Source organism: Vipera berus (genome assembly GCF_964194415.1).
Source record: "Vipera berus genome assembly, chromosome: 6".
NCBI classification, from domain to species: domain Eukaryota; kingdom Metazoa; phylum Chordata; class Lepidosauria; order Squamata; family Viperidae; genus Vipera; species Vipera berus.
Window position 1 is genome coordinate 44,151,776 of NC_138208.1, and position 21,988 is coordinate 44,173,763.

Genomic DNA, 21,988 nt, shown 5'->3' on the forward strand with positions numbered 1-21,988 from the left:
CAGCTGTGTCCATCACCTCCATTGGAACCTTCCGGCACATTTGCAGCCTCAGCAACAGATGGGTCAAACTTCATTTTACTCACAGACTTCCAGAACTCCCGAGTGGCGGTCAAGGGTGAAGCCACATTAGCGGTGAAGTTCAAGGGGTTTACAGGCCCACTAGATGTTATTGTGGTGGCAGGCCAATGCATGAGCCTCCTAGGGCTCAATTGGTTTGATGCATTGGGCATCCAAGTAACTGGCATTCACCGGACACAGGCGGCAAACTTGTCTTCAGTCTGCCTAGAGTTTGCAGATATTTTCAGTCCAAGCCTGGGAAAGTACAAGGGTCCTCCGATAGCATTTAAGCTCAATCCCCTGGTAACGCCAATCCGGGTTAAGCCCCATCGAGTGCCTTTCATGTTAAAGCCTAAAATCGATGCAGAGCTGGATAAGCTAGTCAGTCAGGGGGTATTGCAGCCTGTAGACCGTGGGGTGTGGGAAATCCCCCATCGTAACACCATTCAAGGCCAATGGAGAAGTATGCATTTGTGCTGACTATAAGTGCACCATTAACTGGGCACTTCAACAGCATGCGTACCCAGTGCCAGTTTTCAGCCATATTTTGGTGTCCTTGCAAGGAGGCCATGTGTTCGCTAAATTAGATTTAGCACAGGTCTAGCAACAGCTGCTGGTGGACAAGGCCATGGTAGCCGCCCAAACCATTATTACACATAGGAATGCCTTCAAGGTCAAGCGCCTACAGTTTGGGGTGAGTGTAGCCCCAGGTGTTGGAGAGTACGCTCAAGGGTATTCCAGGGGTTTGCCCCTACTTCGATGATGTGCTCATTGCCAGGGAGTCTACAGAAGTCCTGGCTGAACGGCTTAGAGCCATCCTTCAGCAGTTCCACGACACGGGACTCAAATTGAAAAAAGAAAAATGCAAGATTGGGGTACAGTCAACTGAGTTCCTGGGATTCCAGATCGATGCCTATGGCATCCATCCTGCAGAGTCAAAGCTGAAAGCGATTCAGCAGGCACCAAGCCCTAGGTCCAAAGGAGAGCTTCAAGCCTTCTTGGGCCTTCTTAAATTTTACCATGCCTTCCTCCCCAATAAAGCAGCAATGGCAGAGCCATTACACTGGCTCTTAGACAAAAACACTCAGTGTCAGTGGACCAATGTCCACAAAAGGAGTTTCCAGGCAATCAAATCACTGCTGTCCTCAAACTCAGTGCTCACACACTTTTAATGAAAAGTTGCCAGTTTACGTTGTGTGTGATGCATCCCCATATGGGGTTGGGGCTGTGTTGAGCCATCTGTTGTCTGATGGGAAACAGTCTCCCATCACTTATTATTCAAGGACCCTGTCTTCTGCCAAGTGTAATTACGCGCAGATTGACAAGGAGGCCTTGGCCATTATGGCCAGGGTTAAAAAGTTCCATGACTATTTGTATGGATGCCATTTCACGATCTTCACAGACCACAAGCCCTTGCTCGAATTGTTCATGACAAACAGGCAGACACCTCAGATTCTGTCCCCCCAAATGCTGAGGTGGTCTATATTCCTTTCAGCCTACAGGCTGATTCATAAGCAGTGCAAAGAAATGGGCCATGCAGACGGCCTTAGCAGATTGCCCTTGCCACACAGCTCATAAAGGGTGCATTCTTTGGGAAAGTAGAGTCATAGTCCCCAGCTCATTAAGTGTTCTTCAGTCTCTGCATGAAGGCCATCTGGGAATAGTCTGGATGAAGGCACTGGCAAGGAGCTACAGGGCTAGATAAAGCTATCAAGGCCTAAGTACATGGTTGCTACATGTGTCAACAATCCAGACCGGAGATGCTGCAGGCCGCTGTCCACCGATGGGAGGAAATGCACACACTGTGGTCCAGAATCCATGTTGATTTTGCTGGGCCCTTTCAGGGACAATTATTTTTAATAGTGGTCGACAGCCACTCTAAATCAGGGCTTTTCAACCAGTGGTATGGGTACCACCTGTGGTACATTGGCACCTGGCAGGTGGTACGTGACCATCCTAGAAAAGTGGTAGCGGGGGAGGGGAATGAGCTGAACTGGTAGCAGCACTGTACAAGCCTGAGCAAGAGACGGTTGAAGCTGCAGGGCTGTCAGGGCTCATCAAAAGCACCAGGATCAGCACCAGGCTCCAGCTGAAGCTCAGCGCTGGTCCTGGTGCTTCTGAGCCCAGAAGAAGCACCAATCAGCTGAACGTTGCAGCATCTCCTGGGTCTTGTGATTTACATTCAGATACTTGGCAACTGATTCATATTTATGATGGTCACAGTGTCCCAGGTTCATGTGGTGACCAAAACCTGCTGCAACCACCCAGCAGATGGGGGGAATAAAAACCAAACACCCCCCACCCCACCCCCACTGCCAATCCTCAACAGAAATGCTCACAACAATGAAAACCTCAGACAGGAGGAAGAGCGCTGCCAGGCAGGCAGGCAGGTGTCTTGCTCGGCTGTGGCTTGGGGGGCACTTTTTTCAGTGCCATTGTAACTTCAAACAGTCACTAAGTGAACTGTTGTAAGTTGAGGACTACCTGTACTTCATCACTTTTTTCCTTTTGTTGGGGAGGGGACATCAAGTTTTTGACACCTTGCTAGGCAACTGGTGGTACTCAGATGTTGCCATATCCTAAAAGTGGTACAATGGGTGAAAATAAGCCCTGCTCTAAATGGTTAGAGGTGGTGCCAATGTCCACTATGACTACTGCTAGGACCATCCAGGTGCTACAGAAACTATTTGCAACACATGGGCTCCCAGTCTCCAACAATGGGGCCCAGTTCACCATGTCAGAATTCCAGGCTTTCCTCAGGGCCAACTTCATAAGGCACGCCACGTCAGCTCCCTTTCACCCGTTGTCGAACGGACAAGCAGAACACATGGTTTGCACAACCAAGGAATCCCTGAAACACATTTTAACAGGAGATTGGCACCACAGGCTGGCTGATTTTCTACTCTGCCAGCACACAATGCCTTGCACCACCACAGGCAAAAGTTCAGCTGAGCTTTGATGGGGCAGGCGTTTGATCACCAAACTGGACAGTCTGCACCCCGACAGTTGCCTCAGACACGGCATGGCCAAAAGTGCCCAGAAGCTTGCAAGTGGGTGACTGGGTTTGGACCCAGAATTACAGGCAAGAGGCCTTGTGGGTGGCAGCAAAGGTTGTTAAGGTGTCAGGACCACTCTTATATGAGGTGGTCTGGAAGATGGGCGAGTCATTTGCCGGCACATTGATCAGCTGCATCGGCAGCTAGCAGATCAGTTGCTGGCTCAGGACTCCCAAGAGGGACAGACACTGGGTCCACAAGACAGTGGTCCAACAGAGCAGTTTGTATGCTCTGAGAGAACTCTTCCACATGGTGATGGAGAAATGGCCATAGAAGAGTCCCCTTCTGATACACAGACTGTATCCCAGGATCTGGACAGACAACCTGCACCAAAGAGCAGCCCAGCAGATTTCGCTGAACAATTGGACTTTGGTTTGGGCCGACTGGGACAGGCCAGCCAAAGGGACTCGAGTCACTCTGACTCCACTGAACCTTAGAACCCTGGTCTACCCAGCCAGGCAGGCAAGCAGGTAGACCGGGCAATTCCTGTAACCCCCAGATGTTCTGAATGGTCACGAAGGCTGCCTAAGTATCTGCAAGATTGTGTAAAGTAAATGAGTGTTTGTGTATCCAGGTGGAAGAAGTGTAATGTATTGGCCTTATATGCTTAAATCACTTGCTTTATGTCTAACTGCTTGCTTAATGGCTGACCTACTTTTGTATGTTATGTAACGGTTGCTGGCTGAGCTAGACTTGCTACTGCAGTCTGTTAAGTAGGTTTAGGGTGGGAAACTGCTACTTTAAATCTATTGGTCACCGCCTAGAGGCCAACTGTATAAATAGCTTGCTTCTGTTATGTTCTGACTGAGAATAAACTAGTTGCTGTTTTAACACTTCGTCTTGCTTAATGCCTTCAAGAACCGAATACTTGACAGGAATTGTGTATGGTACGATGTGTTCAGGGGAGGAGAATTCAGATTCTGGCATCCATCCATGAGTGCCGATGCTTCATTCTCATTATTATAGACTTTTTAGAATAAACAATGCCTGAATGTTCTTTTATCTGTCTCATTAATTGGAACCATGACAGTTTCCACTTCTTTTTCCTCAAGGAATGTTGCTAATAAAACTTTGCAAAGAAATGTTGCTAGAACATTTAAACAAAAATCAACTATAGTTACCTCAAGTCTCTAATGTGAATGGAACTATGGGAGAAACAGAATAAATCCTATGGCAACCATTCTGCTAAACATGAGTCTGATGAAACAAGGACACAGCTTGCTAATTCAGGCAGACTCCCATTTCATTGGGTTGGATCCTCAGAGCCACCTAGCCCAGAAAATACTCCAGGAACTACTGTAGATGACTGGAGACTGGAGAGAGAAAAGGTTTCCAGCTAAAGTCAGTGAGAAGTTTCTTTCCTTATCTACATAGCCACATGGAAAAGATTTCAGATGGAAGAATAATAGAATCAGGGCTGTAAGGACCTTAAAGATTTTCTAGTCCAACTGCTTGCCCAAACAGGAGACCTTATTGCAACTGGACAAATGGCTGTCCAAATTTTTCTTGAAGATCCCCAGCGATAGAGCACCCACAACTCCAGAAAGCAAGCTGTTCCATTGATTTATTGTTTTCATTGTGTCAAAAAAAATTCTCCTTAGTTCGGACGTTGCTACAAGTTGGATACTGGGGGATGAATTCTCCTTCCCCAAGTCTGACTTCTACCAGCTGGGGAGTCCAATAGGACTGAAAGTCACCCCATAGAGGTGACTGGCCAAAGGGTGAAACTTTGCAGATTGTGGGTCAGCGGTAGCTGGCCCATTTGATCCAAAGGAGCCCTCGGGACCGGCAGAAAGAAAGGCTGACTGCACCCATATGGTCTGCCATAAGCAGCTGATTGTTGGAGACAGAGAACTTCAAAGTGAAAGCAAACAGCCAACCTGGGTGAGATTACTTTCCTTATCTCTCTGCAAGTGGAAATTCCAGTTCCGTGGAACAGCATTCCAGAACAAAGCCCTTAACTCCACGGAAGGAGGAGGTATTTTCCTTTCTTACCCCTCCCTCCTGAATTATAAGTGGCAGTTTAAGCGTCTGACAAATTAAAACTGACTTATAGCATTACTGTGAAGCTGTCTGAGACATAAATAAGGATAATTTGGGAAGCTTTTGGTTTTATAGATCCTTCTTGTTTAATTTTTTTTTTTGAAAGTCATCAGAGCTTTAACTTTTTAAACTTTCTCAAAGTATGGTGGGAATGGACATATAATGACATCTAGTGGCGAAACTGAGAATTATACGCAGTTTGCCCTGATCAGAGTAAAACTTGGCTGTATGCCCAGACATGGCTTATCTCAGTGTCCTTGGAATTTTGAGTCCTGAAGACTGTGGCTGGGAAAGAAAGACTCTTTTTGGATTGCCCTGTCTTACAGGATGGATTATAAATATAAATAAAAACTGTGTCTGGAGTCATCAGACTCCCCTGGATTACAAACACAGCTTGACCTGGAATCTTTATAAACTGTTTCCGAAAGAGTGAATACCAAGAAACCCCTTTGAACAGAAGAATTCTTTGAATTACAAATTTTGGCTTTTTCCCCCCTGCTTCTTTTTTTTCTATCTTTCCTTTTTGCCCTTCTGATCTTTTTTACCATTCAGAAATTAAAGGACTGGAGATAAAAGATGAAAAATATAAATTACAAGCATTTGCAGATGACTTGGTTTTTATACGGGAAGATCCATTGGAAAAAAGCCCTAAACGTCTGGAGAAAATAGAAAAATTTGGAGAAGTGGCAGGGCTGATAATAAACAGATAAAAGACCAAAGTACTAACAAAGAATTTAACAAAAAAACAAAAAAACTAACTAACAAAAGAAACAAATCTTCAAATAGTTAAAAAAGTTAAGTACTTGGGAATTTATCTAACAGCAAGATGTGTAACAGTAAAAGAAGACAACTATGTAAGACTGCTAAAAGAAATAAAATTGGATTTGGAAAAGTGGAAAAACCTTCAACTGTCAATGTTGGGGAGAATAGCAAAAGTGAGAATGAATATCTTACCAAAAATACTCTTTTTATTTCAAACGATCCCTTGTAAGGCTGGGAAAAGCCTTCTTTGATGAACTGAATACAATAATACTGAAATTCATCTGGCAAGGAAAAAAAAGCTAGAATTAAAGTGAAAATGCTACAAGAAGCAAAAGACAGTGGAGGATTTGGATTCCCAGACCTCAGGTTATACTACCAAGCAACTATTCTAACATGGCTTAAAGAATGGATAATACTTAAGAGATAAAAGACTATTTTACCTAGAGGGGCATGAGCAACAAATTGGTTAGCATGCTTTTCTGTGGTATAGAAAGAATAAAATACATAGATACTTCCTAAACCATTTTATAAGGAATGCATTTCTCTCCGAATGGGAAAAAATAAAAGAAAAAAATTATATTAAGATACCTGAATGGCTTTCAACAATGGAAGTTTTTGCTTACCTAAATTTAATTAACTATGATAAAGTTGTGACTTATAAAGATATTTTGGATAACGAAGGAAAAATGAAAGACAGACAAGACTTACAAGAACAAGGTATTGATTTAGCATGGTGGCCATATCTGCAAATTCAAACAAGATATGAAAAAGATGTGAAAACAACAGGATTTTATAAAGAACAGACAGAATTTGATCAGATATTGTTAAAAACAGATGAAAAGTTGATTAAGAAAGTCTATAGATTTTTGTTAAATTTAAAGATGGAGGAAGAACAAGTAAAAGAAAAAATGATAATATGGGCAAAGAATTTTGGATATAATATATAATTAGAAGAGTGGCAAAAATTATGGGAAAGAAATACTAAATTAACTAAAGCAGTACCATATAAAGAAAATTTATACAAAATGTTTTCCAGATGGCATATGACACCAGTGAGACTAGCAAAAATGTTTAAAAAATACTTCAAACAACTGTTGGAAATGTAAACAAAGACCAGGTACTTATTAACACATCTAGTGGACATGCTCTAAAGCAAAAAGATTTGGGGTTAAAATACATTTATGGTTGGAGAAGATGACTAAAAAACAAATAGACTTTAAACAAGAATTGTTCTTGTTAGAAATAATAGGAGCTAATTACGAAAAAGATTGCAGATATCTAATACTACATATATTAACAGCAGGAAGAATTGTATTTGCCCAACATTGGAAAAATGAAAACTTACCAACTGAAGAAGTACTAATTAAGAAAATTCTAGAGTGTGCTATATATATAAATAATTTCTCCTTAGTTCCAGATTGGATCTCTCTTTAACAAGCTTCCACCCATTGCATCTTGTCCTGCCCTTCCACCCATTGCATCTTATCCTGCCCTCAGGTGCTTTGTGACAACTCCTCAAGTACCAGAAGGTAGCTAGCATGTAACTCCTATCAGTCTCTTCATTATACTAGTTATTTTCCCAATTGTTGGCAATTCCCCCACCCCAGTCTTGTGTCTGATGAATCTGATAAATCAGCAAATCTGATGAATTCCCCTTGTATCCATTCATCTAAGTCAGTTATGAAGATGTTGAAGAGGACTGGGCCCAATGCTGAGGTTTACCAGCCAACTGCAAATCCATCTGGTGGTGGTACTGTCTATCCCACATTGTTCTATTTTACTAAGAAGTAGGCTATGGTCTATTTTTGTCAAATGCCTTACTGAAGTCCAAATAAACTATATCCACAGAATTTCCCTGATCCTCTAATTTAGTCACTTTATCAAAGATAGCATAAGTGAACATAAGATAGCATAATAACAGAGTTTGAAGGAACCTTGTAGGTCATCTAGTCCAACACCACCACCCCGCCCAAGCAGGAGTCTTTACACCATTTCCAACAGATGGCAGTCCAGTCTCTTCTGGAAAACCTCCAGTGATGAAGCTCCCACAACTTCTGAAGGCAACTTCTGTTCCACTGGTTAATTGTTCTCACTGTCCAAAAATATCTCCTTATTTCTAGGTTGAATCTCTTCTTGATTAGTTTCCATCTAGAGCCATGCACATGTATACATAACCTGAACTTGACTGTTCTTTCTCTGTGTCATATAATATATGTGGGTATATGCATAATTCTGTATTTATTTATTTACTTACTTACTTACTTATTTTTGTCATATTTGTGTAGTGTATATCGGAGGTGGGGACTCTTTGAGAGCTGAATGCAATGAAATTTCATTTTAATGTATGCCAATTAGTGTACATTTAAAGTGACAATACAGTTATTATTCTCCTCTCTTCTCTTCTCCTCTCCTCTCCTCTCCTCTCCTCTCCTCTATTCTATTCTATTCTATTCTATTCTATTCTATTCTATTCTATTCTATTCTATTCTATTAAGTAATAAGATTTGACAGCATGATCTGTTTTAACAAATCCATGCTGTCTTCTAGTGATTGCTTTCTTCATTTCATTTCTTTTTATAAATATTTTATTAATTTTCTATTTTTACAATCAAGTGCCTAATAGACAATGTGATGATTGAGTCCATCAGTGATTCCGTGGTATATGTAGGCTTCTTCAAATTAAATCCAATATTACACCCTCCATTATATTTTCTTTTCTTCTGGTAATAGACATTTTTCCACACTAAGCAAATACAACTCTATTAATCACTTCATGTCTATTAGTTAGGATTAAAACCAGTATAGCTGACCCTCTAATACCCACCTGCATCTCTCAGGTGACAAAGCTGTCAGCTAGGCATGTCAGAAACCTGTTCAATATCCCATTTGCTACAGAGTTTGTTTCCCAGTTGATGTCAGGGTAGTTAGTCCCCTTTTACTACAGGGGGGTGTTTCCTGCATACCTTGACTAACTGATTAGCAAAGAGTTCTTCTATTTCCTCCACTTGTTTAGGGGACCTTTAGTGCACACTTATAGCAATGTCATTTATTTTTCCTTTGATATTCATCCAAATACTTTCATCCCTAGTATGATGTGGTAATTCTTTACATACAGTGGAATTCCTCCCCCTCCCCTTTGAATTGGTTCTGTTTCTTTTGAACAATATATATCCTTCTAGCAGTATATCTAGGTCATGGTTTCATTCCACAAGTTTCAGTAATAGTAACAATATCTTTATATTTTTTACCCATATAAAACTTGAACAATCAACTGAACTCAACTCAGGAAAACAATCCCATGATAATCATAGCTGTCTCTATTCTTCTCCTGGAGAGGCATAAAGACAATAAGAAAATGTCATCTTTACATTACATGTTTCATTGCAGCCAATCATATGCAAATATCCATGGCAGATTCCCAGCAGGCCAGAAGAGGGAAGGAACTTTACAAATTCTCCTCTTGTCATAAGAAACCAGGTGTTGGAGAACTTTGCTGGGTGAAAGTTTGTTTCATATATGAAAGAGCATATCAAAAATGCAATTATACCACATCTAAAAGTTGCATTATGAATTAGCATAGTACATGAATTGCTCTCTCTAATAAAGGAACCCAACTGTTCTGAAATTGCCTAGCGGTTGAATCAGGATCTAGGTTACATGATAATTTCACAAATGTCATATTGGGGGAAAAAACTCCTATTTCCACCTAGTCTAAAAAATATAGACTGCCACCTACTCAGCAGGATGTGGGATTTCTTCTGAGCATAAGTCTCTATTGCCTGTTCAACATGAGGTTCAGTCATGTTGGTCCTCCACCGTTTAAAAAACCATATGGCTTTTATTTATTTATTTTGCCAGCAGGAAGAAGCAAAACATTTTGCAGTGGAGATATCTAGGGTCTCAAAGACAAGATGGTTTTTTTTTAATACAAGCTATGTTCTATGAATATCCCATCAGATTTCCAAAGATACAACTCCAGAGACCTTTTTGAAGATCAAATCATTTCTACAATATACTCACATGAAGAATGTATGTATGAAAATAACCACATTAAGTAGGGAAATATGCAAATATACCCAAGTCCAATCATCTTGTAAAATTTCATTTTTCTGTACTGTAAAATAAATCTTGGTGATTTTTCTTGTACAGTGCATGAGACAGGATTCAATGATTACAAGCAGTTGCTGACTTTTTCACTTTAGGCTATTAATGATTATATCAGAAGGGAAGAATTTACCCTACAACTGATTATAATATGCTAAACCTTTCCATACAATCATCAGTTCCCATGACATATATCAGACACACATCTAGTTTTTCTAATAAGTGGGGCTACCGTATCTGCAAAACTCCATATAATCACTAAATGTTAATAGAATTACAGAAAGCTCCTTCTCTTCGGACTCTCTTTGCAAACTAGATGTAATTATCATATGAAGCCAACTTTGGATATCCCTCTTTTCCCTCCATCTGTAGAAAGCTGGAGTTTAACAAAATTTGTGGACAGTTTGAATTTCCACTGACAATAAATGGTATCTCAACCTGCACCCAGGCAGAAGAGATCTTAATTTATTTTCTTCCTTCTTCTTACAAAGTACGAGTATCCTGTCTGCCACTCTAGCCACTTACAACACTTAGAAGTACTGGAGGAATCCCATAGTTCAAAACTGCTGATACTCCTTTCTTACATTCCGAAGGTTTATCAATAGAACAAAGTGGGACTTCCAGTTTTGATGTCACAGTGATGCAGGTGCAGGAAGATGGGGCTCTGTCTTTGGCATCTGGTTTCGCCCTGCTGGGGGACCCTGGAAAGGGTTGAAAGTCACCCCATAGAGGCAGCAAGCAAGGAGGGGACTATAGTTGATTGCAGGGGTTGTAAGCCCTCTTGTTTGATCTGAGGAAGCCCTCCAAACTGGCAGGGGAAAGACTGGCTGCATTCGCGTAGCCAGTCCGAAGCTGCTGACAGCCGAAGTCAGCAAGCACTACCAAGCATCTTTACAGCAATGTGGATGAAAGTGGGTGAGACTTGACCCTTCCTTTATGATTTTAAGACATCTTTCTGAAAATTTGCCCAAAACACTCCCCCTGATGAAAGAGGCAAAGGGAAATTCTGCCCCATTCCCTCAGAAAAGAAAAGTGGTGAATTAATTACTTGGGGAAAATGGTGAAACCTATAAGATATATTTGGAATAAATATATACATACAGCTTGAAAATTTGGGGACTATAAGTGTTTTTAAGACTTTTTTTACAGAAAAAGACTTGAAAAGTTTACAATATAAGTTCTGGATCTAAAAACTGAAAAGTAGCATTGATGACATCTAGTGGTGAATTATGGCACTACAGCTTATTTATGCCTAAAAGAAACCTGACTTGAAGCTCAGAATTAGATAAGACTTTGGCTGGCCTTGAAAGCTTTTACTACTGAGAATTTCAGCTGAGAAAAAAGGAACAGGCTTGGGCACTACTTATCTGTGTGGCAGAAATGATATATATTCTAAGTTTGGCCTGTCTGAATTTTGAACATAAATACTGACTTTCAGAACTGTATTGTGGAATTATTTTCTTGTATAAAAAAACATATGGAACACTTTGGATTATAAATCTTGATTGTTGAACAACCTTCAATGGTTCTTTTTTCTCCCTGAACAGAAAGGATATATTTCTTACTGGACAGAAAAAAATGAATTTTACCTATATCTGCTTAGGGGAGACTCAGGAATGGACAGTTGGTTGGATAACTCTATAAAGACTATTTATTTAAAAAAATAAAAAATAAAATGGATGTTCCATACTCAGCGTTAAATAATAAAATATCATCTTTAACATTTGTTCCCAGTAACCTTAACTTGCTGTATCACCAAGAAAATACTGATGAAACACAGAAAGAAATTCTCTCCATGATGAAATTAATACAAGAAACAATTACTTTAGCTTGTGAGCAGGTTAATAATAACACAAAGGAGATAAAAGAGCAATTTTCTAACTTAAATCTACAAACTCAGAAAACAACTACAAAGAAGGAACCAGCAACCCAGAAAATAGAAGGAAAACTAGAGAATGCTGACACAAACATTGAGGATCTAAAGGAAGAAGCTAATGGTCAGACTCAGATAAATTGAAACTCAGAAGACACAACAATACTACTGGAAACTAAAAGACATTTAATAAACAAAGGTTTCAGAACATACTGGAACATTACAAGGAAGGAGAGCTGATGGAATGGAAGATAAAGTCATTAACAGAACTGTGGGGAACTGGAGAAGGAAGTAAGTCGTTTAATGAATATCAATGGGCTAACTCTTCCAAAAACACCTTAACCAAATTGTTTCTCTTGTTCCAAATAATATATACAAAAATAGAGGAAGAATTATTTGATGATCCAAAAGCATTGACTTGGAAAGTTAGTTGACAAAGAAAGAAAGCTAGAGTAAGATTGAAGGAAACAGAAGCTTTGACCTATTAGAGGGGATGCCATATTATTAATTAGAGGTTTGAATATGGTTAAGAATAGATTGTTAAAATAGAAGTATTATTATAAGTAGACAGGATTTATAATCAGAATATTATATCTTAGTATAAAAGGGAAATAAGAATATGTTAAGAATTTTGAATAAGGGATGCTTTTGGTTGCCCAAATACAACTTGTTTCAAAATTATAAATGATTGGAATACTTTGAACATGGATGGGAAATTAAAATTGAAAAAGTGAAAATAGGATATGGATTAAATAAGTGGAAATTGAGTGCAAATGCAATTAAGCTATGCTTTGGTTAGAAAAGATATTTTAAAATGATATTATTGATATTATTGATATTATTAGAAAAATGTAATAAATGTTGATATACAATTGTATGTTTACTAACACTAATAAGAATTGTATTTGCTTGATATGGAAAAATGGTTATTACAAGAAGAAGAGTGGATGTACTGGCGGGTGTAATAGTGGACCTAGTTGGGAGAAGCTTATATGTACCACAGAATTACTAATGGACTCGGTCATCACGTTGTCTATTGAGCACTTGTATGTGAAAATAGAAAATTAATAAAACATTTATAAAAAATAGAACAAAGTCAACAAATTGAGCTTTGGGGGGATTTTTTTCTTTTTCAATACTCTTCACAGCAACAGTTGTGGGGAGCTAACATTTTTTTAGAAAAAAAATCTTTTGAATGTAAGGTGGAAGGAGATTAAATATTACTACATAAACTCATGTGTTTAAGATTAGCACTCCCATAAATAAGATTTACATTGCTATCATTTAATTGATTACATAAATAGTAAAAAGTTATGACTCTCATGATGATCATGGAAACACATATATGGGACACATTTCATGACACAAGACTAAATGTCAGGCAAGGAATGTTTAGCCGTGCAGAAGTATTTGGCAAGGTATTTGTTTTATTTATTTATTATTTGTTTGTTTCAATTATTTCTTTCAATCCCGTTGAAGAGCTGAAAACCTACATCTACTGCTGAGAGCCATTTCTAATCCATATTCTTTAGACTGGATTATTTGGAGGAAAAAGCAGCAAAATAACTTCAGAATTACTGGGAAACTACACGACTAACCGTCACAAACTGTGTCCTTCAGATTACATTATTTATTTATTTATTTATTTTATTAAACTTATATACCACCCTTCTCCCATGGGACTGAGGGCGGTTCACAAGGTTTTTTAAAACAACACAACAAATTACATAGATTAAAAACAATTAAAATGATTAAACTAACCTTGAAACTAAAACCCCCAATAACAATTAAAATACAATTAAAACCCCAATTAATACCCTCAGTCCAGGCCAGAAAGCTCAAAGAGCCAGGTCTTCAGGTCCCGGCAGAATGAGTGAAGGTCAGGGGAAGTCCTAAGCTCTACAGGTAGCTGGTTCCAAAGGGCCGGCGCACCCACAGAGAAGGCCCTCCCTGTATTGGGTATTGTCCGCCGGCAATCTTTTACCGGCGGTACCCTGAGAAGACACTCCCTGTAGGAGCGCACAGGACAATAAGCTATTTAAAACTGCTCAGATTATTAGAATATGCAAAATGTCTCTCCCACCCACCCTCAATAGTACAAGTAGTCCTCAACTTATGACCAGAATTTCCATTGCTAAGCAAGGTGGTTTTTAAGTGAGTGGTGCCCAGTTTTATGACTTTTTTGCTGCATTTGTGAAGAATGAAAAGACTGGAAAACAAAGTGGTCCAGTCTGTTGTGTTGGTTCCAGAATCAGAGGCGACACAGGTTCAGGAGCTAAGTTGTTTATTGAGAAACATGGCCGAACTGGGGAACAAAGGATTTCAGCCCTCACTTATACCTGGTCAGGTAACTGCCTGGCCAATGGGTTAAAATCCAAGTGTCCTGCCGGCTGGTCAGCCAATCCCTTTAAATCCTGCTCTCCCACTGAACGCTGTCCCCTTGTTCTGGCTTCCCGCCGAACGCTGTTCCTGCTCGGAGCTGTCCAGCTCCACACCTCCTTAATTCACTGACCCACACATGTATGCAAAACCTGCATACACTACACAGACAGTGCTCTTAGTTTATCCCCCCTATTTCAATAGCTGCCCAAAAGTAGAATTCTTTGGTCAGAGTAGATCAAAGAAGACCACTGTTATGTCAGAGCTGGCTATTAGTTAATAACACAATTCCTATTCAATGAAAGCAAAAAAGCTATTTGGCATTTCCTTCCCATCCCCACAGTCAGTGGTCAATCACGTACAATCAGTTTTTAAAAGCATGTCATCTCAGTAATAGCCTCCCCCATGGTTTACTGCCAGCACCTGATAGTAAGCAATACAAATGAGACTTGGAATGAAGGGTTGCATCGTGGAGTGATCCCAAGAGAGGGACTGGACAAAATAATGAAATGACTATTAGAAGAAATTCCTTCTTCTCTTTTATCCCTGCCACCCACTGGTGATATTTCAAAAACTAACATCATATAGAACTCATAAAATGTAGCCAGTCGAGATATATTATACTGTTGACTTTTTATTGCTAATTTTCAAACATTAAACAAATCTAATATTCATTTATTAAAAAATATGTACATATGTGAACTTATAGTTTCAAATGATATTTTAATAACATAAATAAATCATATCAAAATGCATAATTCCTATAAGAAAACAGTCACTAAACTTACACAATTACATCATATGGCCTCCATGGCGACCATGGACCTGACCCAGGTAATTCAAGGCCCGACTCATATGGGGGGTCACACTCTCGACCTGGTGTTCCTGTCTGGACAATGGTTGGATGATTTGGCAGGGGGTTTACCAGTTGTTACTCCCCTGTCATGGTCCGACCATCATCTCCTACGACTGGTCTTCCGTTATGCCACCCCCCGCTGCTGGGCGGCGGAACCAACTAGATGGTTCCGCCCCAGGCGCCTAATGGACCCTGAACGGTTCCAGATGGCGCTTGGGTCTATACCTATCGCCCTCACACACAGCCCAGCTGATGTCTTGGTGGATGCCTGGGAAAGGGCGGCCATTGAAGCACTCAACTGTGTTGTACCCTTGCGACCTCTGACCCGACGCAGATCCCGTTGGGCTCCATGGTTTTCTGTGGAGCTCTGGGAGATGAAACGTCAGAGACGGGGTCTAGAGAGCAGTTGGAGGTCCAGCCATTCCGAATCTGACCGATTGCAGTTAAGAACCTTTATAAGGTCTTATCTTGCTGCGATGAGGACGACGAGGGCTAACTACTTCGCCGCCCTCATCGCGTCTGCAGATAATCGCCCGGCCGCCTTGTTTAGGGTGACTCGCTCCCTTCTTAACCAGGAGATGAGGGAGGATCCCTTACAGGGACGGGCCGAGGAGTTTAGTCATCATCTGACGGACAAAATTGCTCAGATCCGGGCCGGTTTGGACTCTGACTGGGTGGAGTCTGACGTAGAGGAATCGGACGGTCTTGAGCATGTTATCTGGACTGAATTCGATCCTGTTTCCCCTGATGATGTGGACAGGATCATGGGGAGGCTGAGCTCCACCACTTGTTTGTTGGATCCGTGCCCCTCCTGGCTGGTTTATGCTGCTCAGGAGAGGACACGAGACTGGTTCCAGGCAGTAATAACTGCTTCTTTGAAGGAGGGTGTCTTCCCCGCCGCCTTGAAGGAGGCGGTGGTGAGACCACTCCTCAAAAAGCCTGCCCTGGACCCAGCTGTTTTAAATAACTATCGTCCAGTCTCCAACCTTCGCTTTTTGGCGAAGGTTGTTGAGAGCGTGGTGGCACATCAGCTTCCTCTGTTCCTGGAGGAAACTGATTATCTGGACCCGTACCAATCGGGTTTCAGGCCCGGGCACAGCACGGAGACGGCACTGGTCGCGCTGGTGAATGATCTCTGGCGGGCTCGGGACAGGGGTTGCTCCTCTGTCCTAGTCCTATTAGATCTCTCAGCGGCTTTCGATACCATCGACCATGGTATCCTACTGCGACGTCTCAGGGGGCTGGGAGTGGGAGGCACCGTTTTACGGTGGTTCTCCTCCTATCTCCTGGGCCGCTCACAGTCGGTGTTGACGGGAAGGCAGAGATCCACCCCAAGGGCTCTCGCTTGTGGAGTCCCTCAGGGGTCGGTTCTCTCGCCCCTCCTGTTCAACATCTATATGAAGCCGCTGGGCGAGGTCATTCGTGGTTTCGGGGTGGGGTATCATCAGTACGCTGATGATACCCAACTTTTTTTCTCCACCCCGAACCAACCCAGCGATGCCCTCGCCGTGATGTCCCGTTGCCTGGAGGCGGTCCAGGTCTGGATGGGGAGAAACAGGCTTCGTCTCAATCCTGCCAAGACTGAGTGGCTTTGCGTACCGGCATCTCGGCCTAACCAAACTATTCCACCTTTAATGATGGGGGGTGAGGTGTTACCCCCCGTTGATAAGGCTCGCAACTTAGGCGTCCTCCTGGACTCACGGCTCAATTTTGAAGATCATATACGAACCGTGACCAGGGGAGCTTTTGCCCAGGTTCGCCTGGTCCGCCAGTTGCGACCCTACCTGGACCGAGATGCCCTACGCACAGTCACTCATGCACTCGTGACCTCCCGTTTAGACTATTGCAATGCTCTCTACATGGGGCTGCCCTTGAGAACCATTCGGAGACTACAACTGGTGCAGAATGCGGCCACACGAGTTGTGATGGGGGTTTCCCGATACTCCCATGTAACACCTCTACTCCGTGAGCTGCATTGGCTTCCGGTTGCCCTCCGGGTGAGATTCAAAGTGCTGGTGATGACCTATAAAGCCCTAAATGGCTTGGGTCCGGGATATTTGAGGGAACACCTGCTGCCAGCATCAAGTTCCCTTCATCCAGTGCGCTCACAGAGGGAGGGTCTTCTCAGGGTGCCGCCGGTAAAAGATTGCCGGCGGATAACACCCACAGAGAGGGCATTTTCTGTGGGTGCGCCTACCATCTGGAACCAGCTGCCTGTGGAGCTCAGGACTGCCCCTGACCTACGCTCATTCCGCCGGGACCTGAAGACTTGGCTCTTTGAGCTCTCTGACCCAGGCTGAGAATTTTAACTGGGGTTTTATTTTCAGGGATAATTTAATCTTTTAATTCTCTTTTAACTTTGTATTTTATATTGATATGATTTTAAAATGCCCTGTAAACCACCCTGAGTCCTTCAGGAAAGGGCGGTATATAAATCTAATAAAATCTAAATCTAAAATCTAAATATATTGCTTAAAATATAATATTTAAAAGTTACAAACTATATCATAGAATATTCCTATAAATACATGATAAATTATATCAAAATATATCAAATATATCAAAATATAACAATAAATTATTAGGTATATCCAGTGGTAATACTCAGTAAAATGCTATGGCAAATGTATAGTGATTCTTTGAAGATAAGTACTGTTAGTAGGTAAAATATTCTCCAAAAATTATTCAGATACTTAAATAAATAAAATTGTATGACTTATCAGGATGCTATCCGAAATTCCACTTTTATAATTTGGCAAATTGTTACTTATTCAGTTATAGCTCCAAGGGAGACATTCGTTTCATTGGACCTATCTGAAATCTCAAACTGCAGCATCCAAACGTATTTATAAATTTTTTGTATCAGATGAACAAAGATTTCTGGAAATTGACCTTAACATTGACTTATAATATGTATTGCTTTTTCTCCAGTATATGAAAAACATATAATAAATTTGATGATCCACTCAGTTCTTGTTGCCCTGGTGCCCGCTGCTTGCTTTCTTTGAAGTGCATGCATTCTCCAGATAGTCAAACAGCAAATCAAGTTCACCAACTACTTTGTTCATTCCATTCTCTCCCAACTGAAAAATCAAAGCAAAAGTATGGTCTTCAACAGATCCAAGTATACATTGCTTTGCCTAGAATTTATTTGGTGATGGGAATTATTTTTATTAAGGGCTCTACCTAAACTAGTATGGCAAAATATTACTTGTTTGTTTTGACGTATAGCAGGTAGGGTTTTTTTGTTTTGTTTAGGTCTTTTGTTCTATAAGATCAGTTGTGTGATCCTATATGATAGAAGACATAAGGGATACGGTCAATTATCAAGCCTATTCAGGGTAATCCTGGCCTTGCAGAACCTGTGACCACCTCTGTGAACTTCAGTAGTAAAGTTAAAATAATTCTGCTATCTCATATACATGACATCAAATAAAATGTAATCAAAAATTATAAAAAGATTTGCGATTTTAAGATATCCTGTGGTCAGACTAAGAAAGCATATGCTATATTAAATATATTTGGACTTCAAACTGTCATAATGCAATCCCATAGCTACTGTAGATTTTGACTGGACTTAATAGATGTGAAAGCATGAAAGACTCTTTAATCCATAAATTGGAGAGTTAAATCTCTGTTGAAAGAAGATCATAGCTCCTCTGACTGTTACCTGTAGTGCATGTTTACCTGCATCACGTAAAAAAAACCCTTCCCAATATATTGCAAAGAGAGAGCTGTTGCATTTGCCATCACCAAGATTATTGCTTTTTTGCTCTGATATTGCTTCCTATCATAGTGAAAATATGCAACAGTTCAAAGTTTGGCAAAATAACTTACTCAAATGAAAACTGAAAATCAGAATAGGAGATGTTGAAAACAGCTGAAGAAATTGAGGGTGAAGGAAGAAATACAAATAATATGGATGCAACTATAAGGTGCTACATGTCAACTTTACCCAATTTCAGTCTTGCACTGTCTTGATTTAACATGGTCTACCTTTTCTCGAATAATATATCCACAGCCCCTGAAAGCTGGTCAGAACTATTCTAGACATTTAATTCAACCTTCCATAGTGACAAAAATAGGCAGCATACCTTCATTGCTCTCATCAATCTATTCTTAAATTAATGTACCTGTTCTAATTTGTCTTTCATTCTTTTCAAATGTCCTTCTATGTATGTTTTATCTTCCAGTGGTTTCTGAAAAGGAAAGAAAAAAAATATAACAATGTGGTTTGTGTTGAACTTCAGAAATCTTGGATGTTTTGATTTGAGGTTTCCTCTGTTAGTGTTATCAGCACTAGAGCTATGGTGTTAGATGTAGTTGAGAGGTAGATGTACTGTAAAGGCCAACTCTATTTGCAGTTTGAAACCATCCAAAAAAGAAAATTAGATATAAAGAGGAAGATTTAAAGAAAGTTGAGAAGAAGGGATAGAGAACAAATAAAAACCATTTGAAGTTTTTTTGAAACTGGCATTTCCTTTACATATGCTGAAATATTCCTCTCACCATCATCTGAAATGAAATGATCTGAATTCTGACAGGAGAGAGTATCTGCCCAATACACAAATCTTATGATGCTTACACAGTCACGCAGTTCCACATTCAAATGCACCAAAAAATATATTACTTCTTGGAGACTGGGATATTGGTTCTTCAGGTTATAGAGGACGTGTGTGAGCACAGTATCTGTTACTCTTTTCATTAAGTAGCAACGTTCATTCCTCTGCAAGATCAACAGGCAAAAAATAGAGATTGGACTATGCAGGAATAAGCATGTTAAGAATAATTAATGCATGTTTAAAATAGAGTCTCACCGTGATGTTGGTATATAGATGCTGTCCCACAAATCTGTTATCTGTGTCCTTATCGTAAAGCCTTGCCTGATAAAAGAAACAGGAAAACTGTAGTGTAGAAAATGAGCCTTTAACTTTTTGAAAGTCCTGTTTTGTAGCTACCAATTTACTGGAACTGCAATAGCTTTCTAATTTCACCAGGGAATTGTAGAAACCAAGAAAAAGGTAGAAATTTAAAAAACACATTTTTATTTGAGCTAGCCATTTGAATTTTTTAAAAAATATATACGGTGGCTGATTTCTGCATAACTTGGTAAGCAATGTGCCATTACTGACAAACCATGGCAGAATCACAAATTGTGCTAAGCCAAAATCACACAAACCAATAGGAAAACCTGGCAAAAAGAGTAAAACCTACCAAAATAGGAAATCTGAGGAATTTGCTGGTGAATTCTGACATGGAAATCACAATATATTGTAAATATTTAACAAATCTGAAATTTGCAAGATTTATAGACAGAAAATAACAGTAAGTAAAATTATATGGCTAACAATGTACAGAAAGCCAATAAAGAAATAGACATGTACCAAGCTGCTACCAGATTGCCCAGCAGAGACTTCTGGATATGTTCTACTGAGTTATGGCTTTTCCAAATTATACATATTATAAGTGCAATTTGGAAAACCCTAACTCACCAGGACATATCCAGCTATCACAAAATTTAAAAAAGGCAGAAAAAATGGATGCAAACCAGAAAATACACAATAGAAAAATCCAATAGCCAATACTCTGGCACTGTGCAAAGCCCTCTGGTTTTACCTGTTTGGCCACGCTATAGGTCATGTTCTTGATGGTGATCCTCTGAAAGTGGTGTTGGCTGAGGCTGCAGGAATTGTTATTTAGAGTGCCTGTTTGCTTCAAGGGCAAAGGACTTGCAACAGTGAGGAGGAAGAAGTAATAACAGCAGAACCCCCAAAGAAGAGAGCATCTTATCCAATTCTTCCATGCATCCATAGTTCCAAAAGAATGGCAGTCAGCCCTGGAAAGTGTCAGCTACAGCCTTGGACTTTTTAATAGACACAGAAAATTAAGATTATCCCAAAAAGATACATAAAATGAATAGTCATATCTATAAAACATGCAAGGCATATACATTAGTACTTACCTGAACTTTTTGGATGTAATTTAAAACAGATGAAGATACTCTTATATATATGTGTGTGTGCATATCCATTACTACTGTGCTCAGACAGTAGAGATGAGTTAAAATGACATCATCAGGTCTTGCACTTTCCACTTCCTGACAATTTATTAACCTCAACATTCAAAAAAGCCACAGATACAGTAAATTACTTATGAAGTGTCCCAATTGGTGATGGAGGGGGCAAAAAGGGGTTTTGTTACCTTGATACATGCAAGTTAAGGTCAAACTAAATGTGATATCACAGTTTAAAAATGCAAATTACAGGCGGGAAAGACATTATATCTGGGTCAGGCTCACAGCAAAGGGTTAAAACCTCTCTTGACTTTTTTCCCATCAAGATCATTGCCACAGGTCTGCTATTAGACCTTTTGAAAAGATAACTCACAAACTGTTGGAAATTCCAAATATCAGTGATTCAGTTCTGGTGGTTGCTAGAATTGCAGACAATATATCCTATAATATGGAAGAATCTCTCTGTAGAAATGGGACAGGCCTGCATTTTGTTAGCTTTTTAAGAGGTACTAAAACCAGAATTGTTTAGAGAGCTTACAAAAAATGAATGACATCAGTAGTTATAGTGTATACCTTTTTTAATGAAAATTATCAGCACTTTTGATCAGTGATGTCATAATGATAATGATTATTGTCACTTTGAATGTACACCAAATGGCATACATCAAAATGAAATTTCGTTGCATACAGCTCTCAAAGGGTCACCACCTCCGATATATACTCCTTGTTCATGGCCCACTCAAATTTCACATTGTCCATTTTAGTCTCTAAGGAGTGAATGATGGCAAACAGGACAGATGGAAATGGGGCTCCATGTGGATTAGCCCTCAAATTCGCTTGTATTC

General features: G+C 40.2%; 1 protein-coding gene across 2 annotated transcripts in view; it reads right to left on the bottom strand.

Annotated features, from left to right (window-relative positions):
- IL22 (interleukin 22) overlaps window positions 1-21,216 on the bottom strand; it is a 59,155-nt gene extending 37,939 nt beyond the window's left edge. The window contains exons 1-5 of one of the 2 annotated variants that reach the window (XM_081330232.1): window positions 20,747-21,216; window positions 19,948-20,013; window positions 19,716-19,856; window positions 19,264-19,329; window positions 18,092-18,213 (exon numbers count right to left, since the gene is read on the bottom strand). In XM_081330232.1, coding sequence (XP_081186358.1) covers window positions 18,097-18,213; window positions 19,264-19,329; window positions 19,716-19,856; window positions 19,948-20,013; window positions 20,747-20,941 — 585 coding nt within the window. In that variant the 5' untranslated portion in view covers window positions 20,942-21,216 and the 3' untranslated portion in view covers window positions 18,092-18,096. Of the gene's footprint in view, window positions 1-18,091; window positions 18,214-19,263; window positions 19,330-19,715; window positions 19,857-19,947; window positions 20,014-20,746 lie in introns of those variants that run through there. The other variant, XM_081330231.1, reaches the window with a different exon arrangement.
- Window positions 21,217-21,988: the final 772 nt, after the last annotated feature.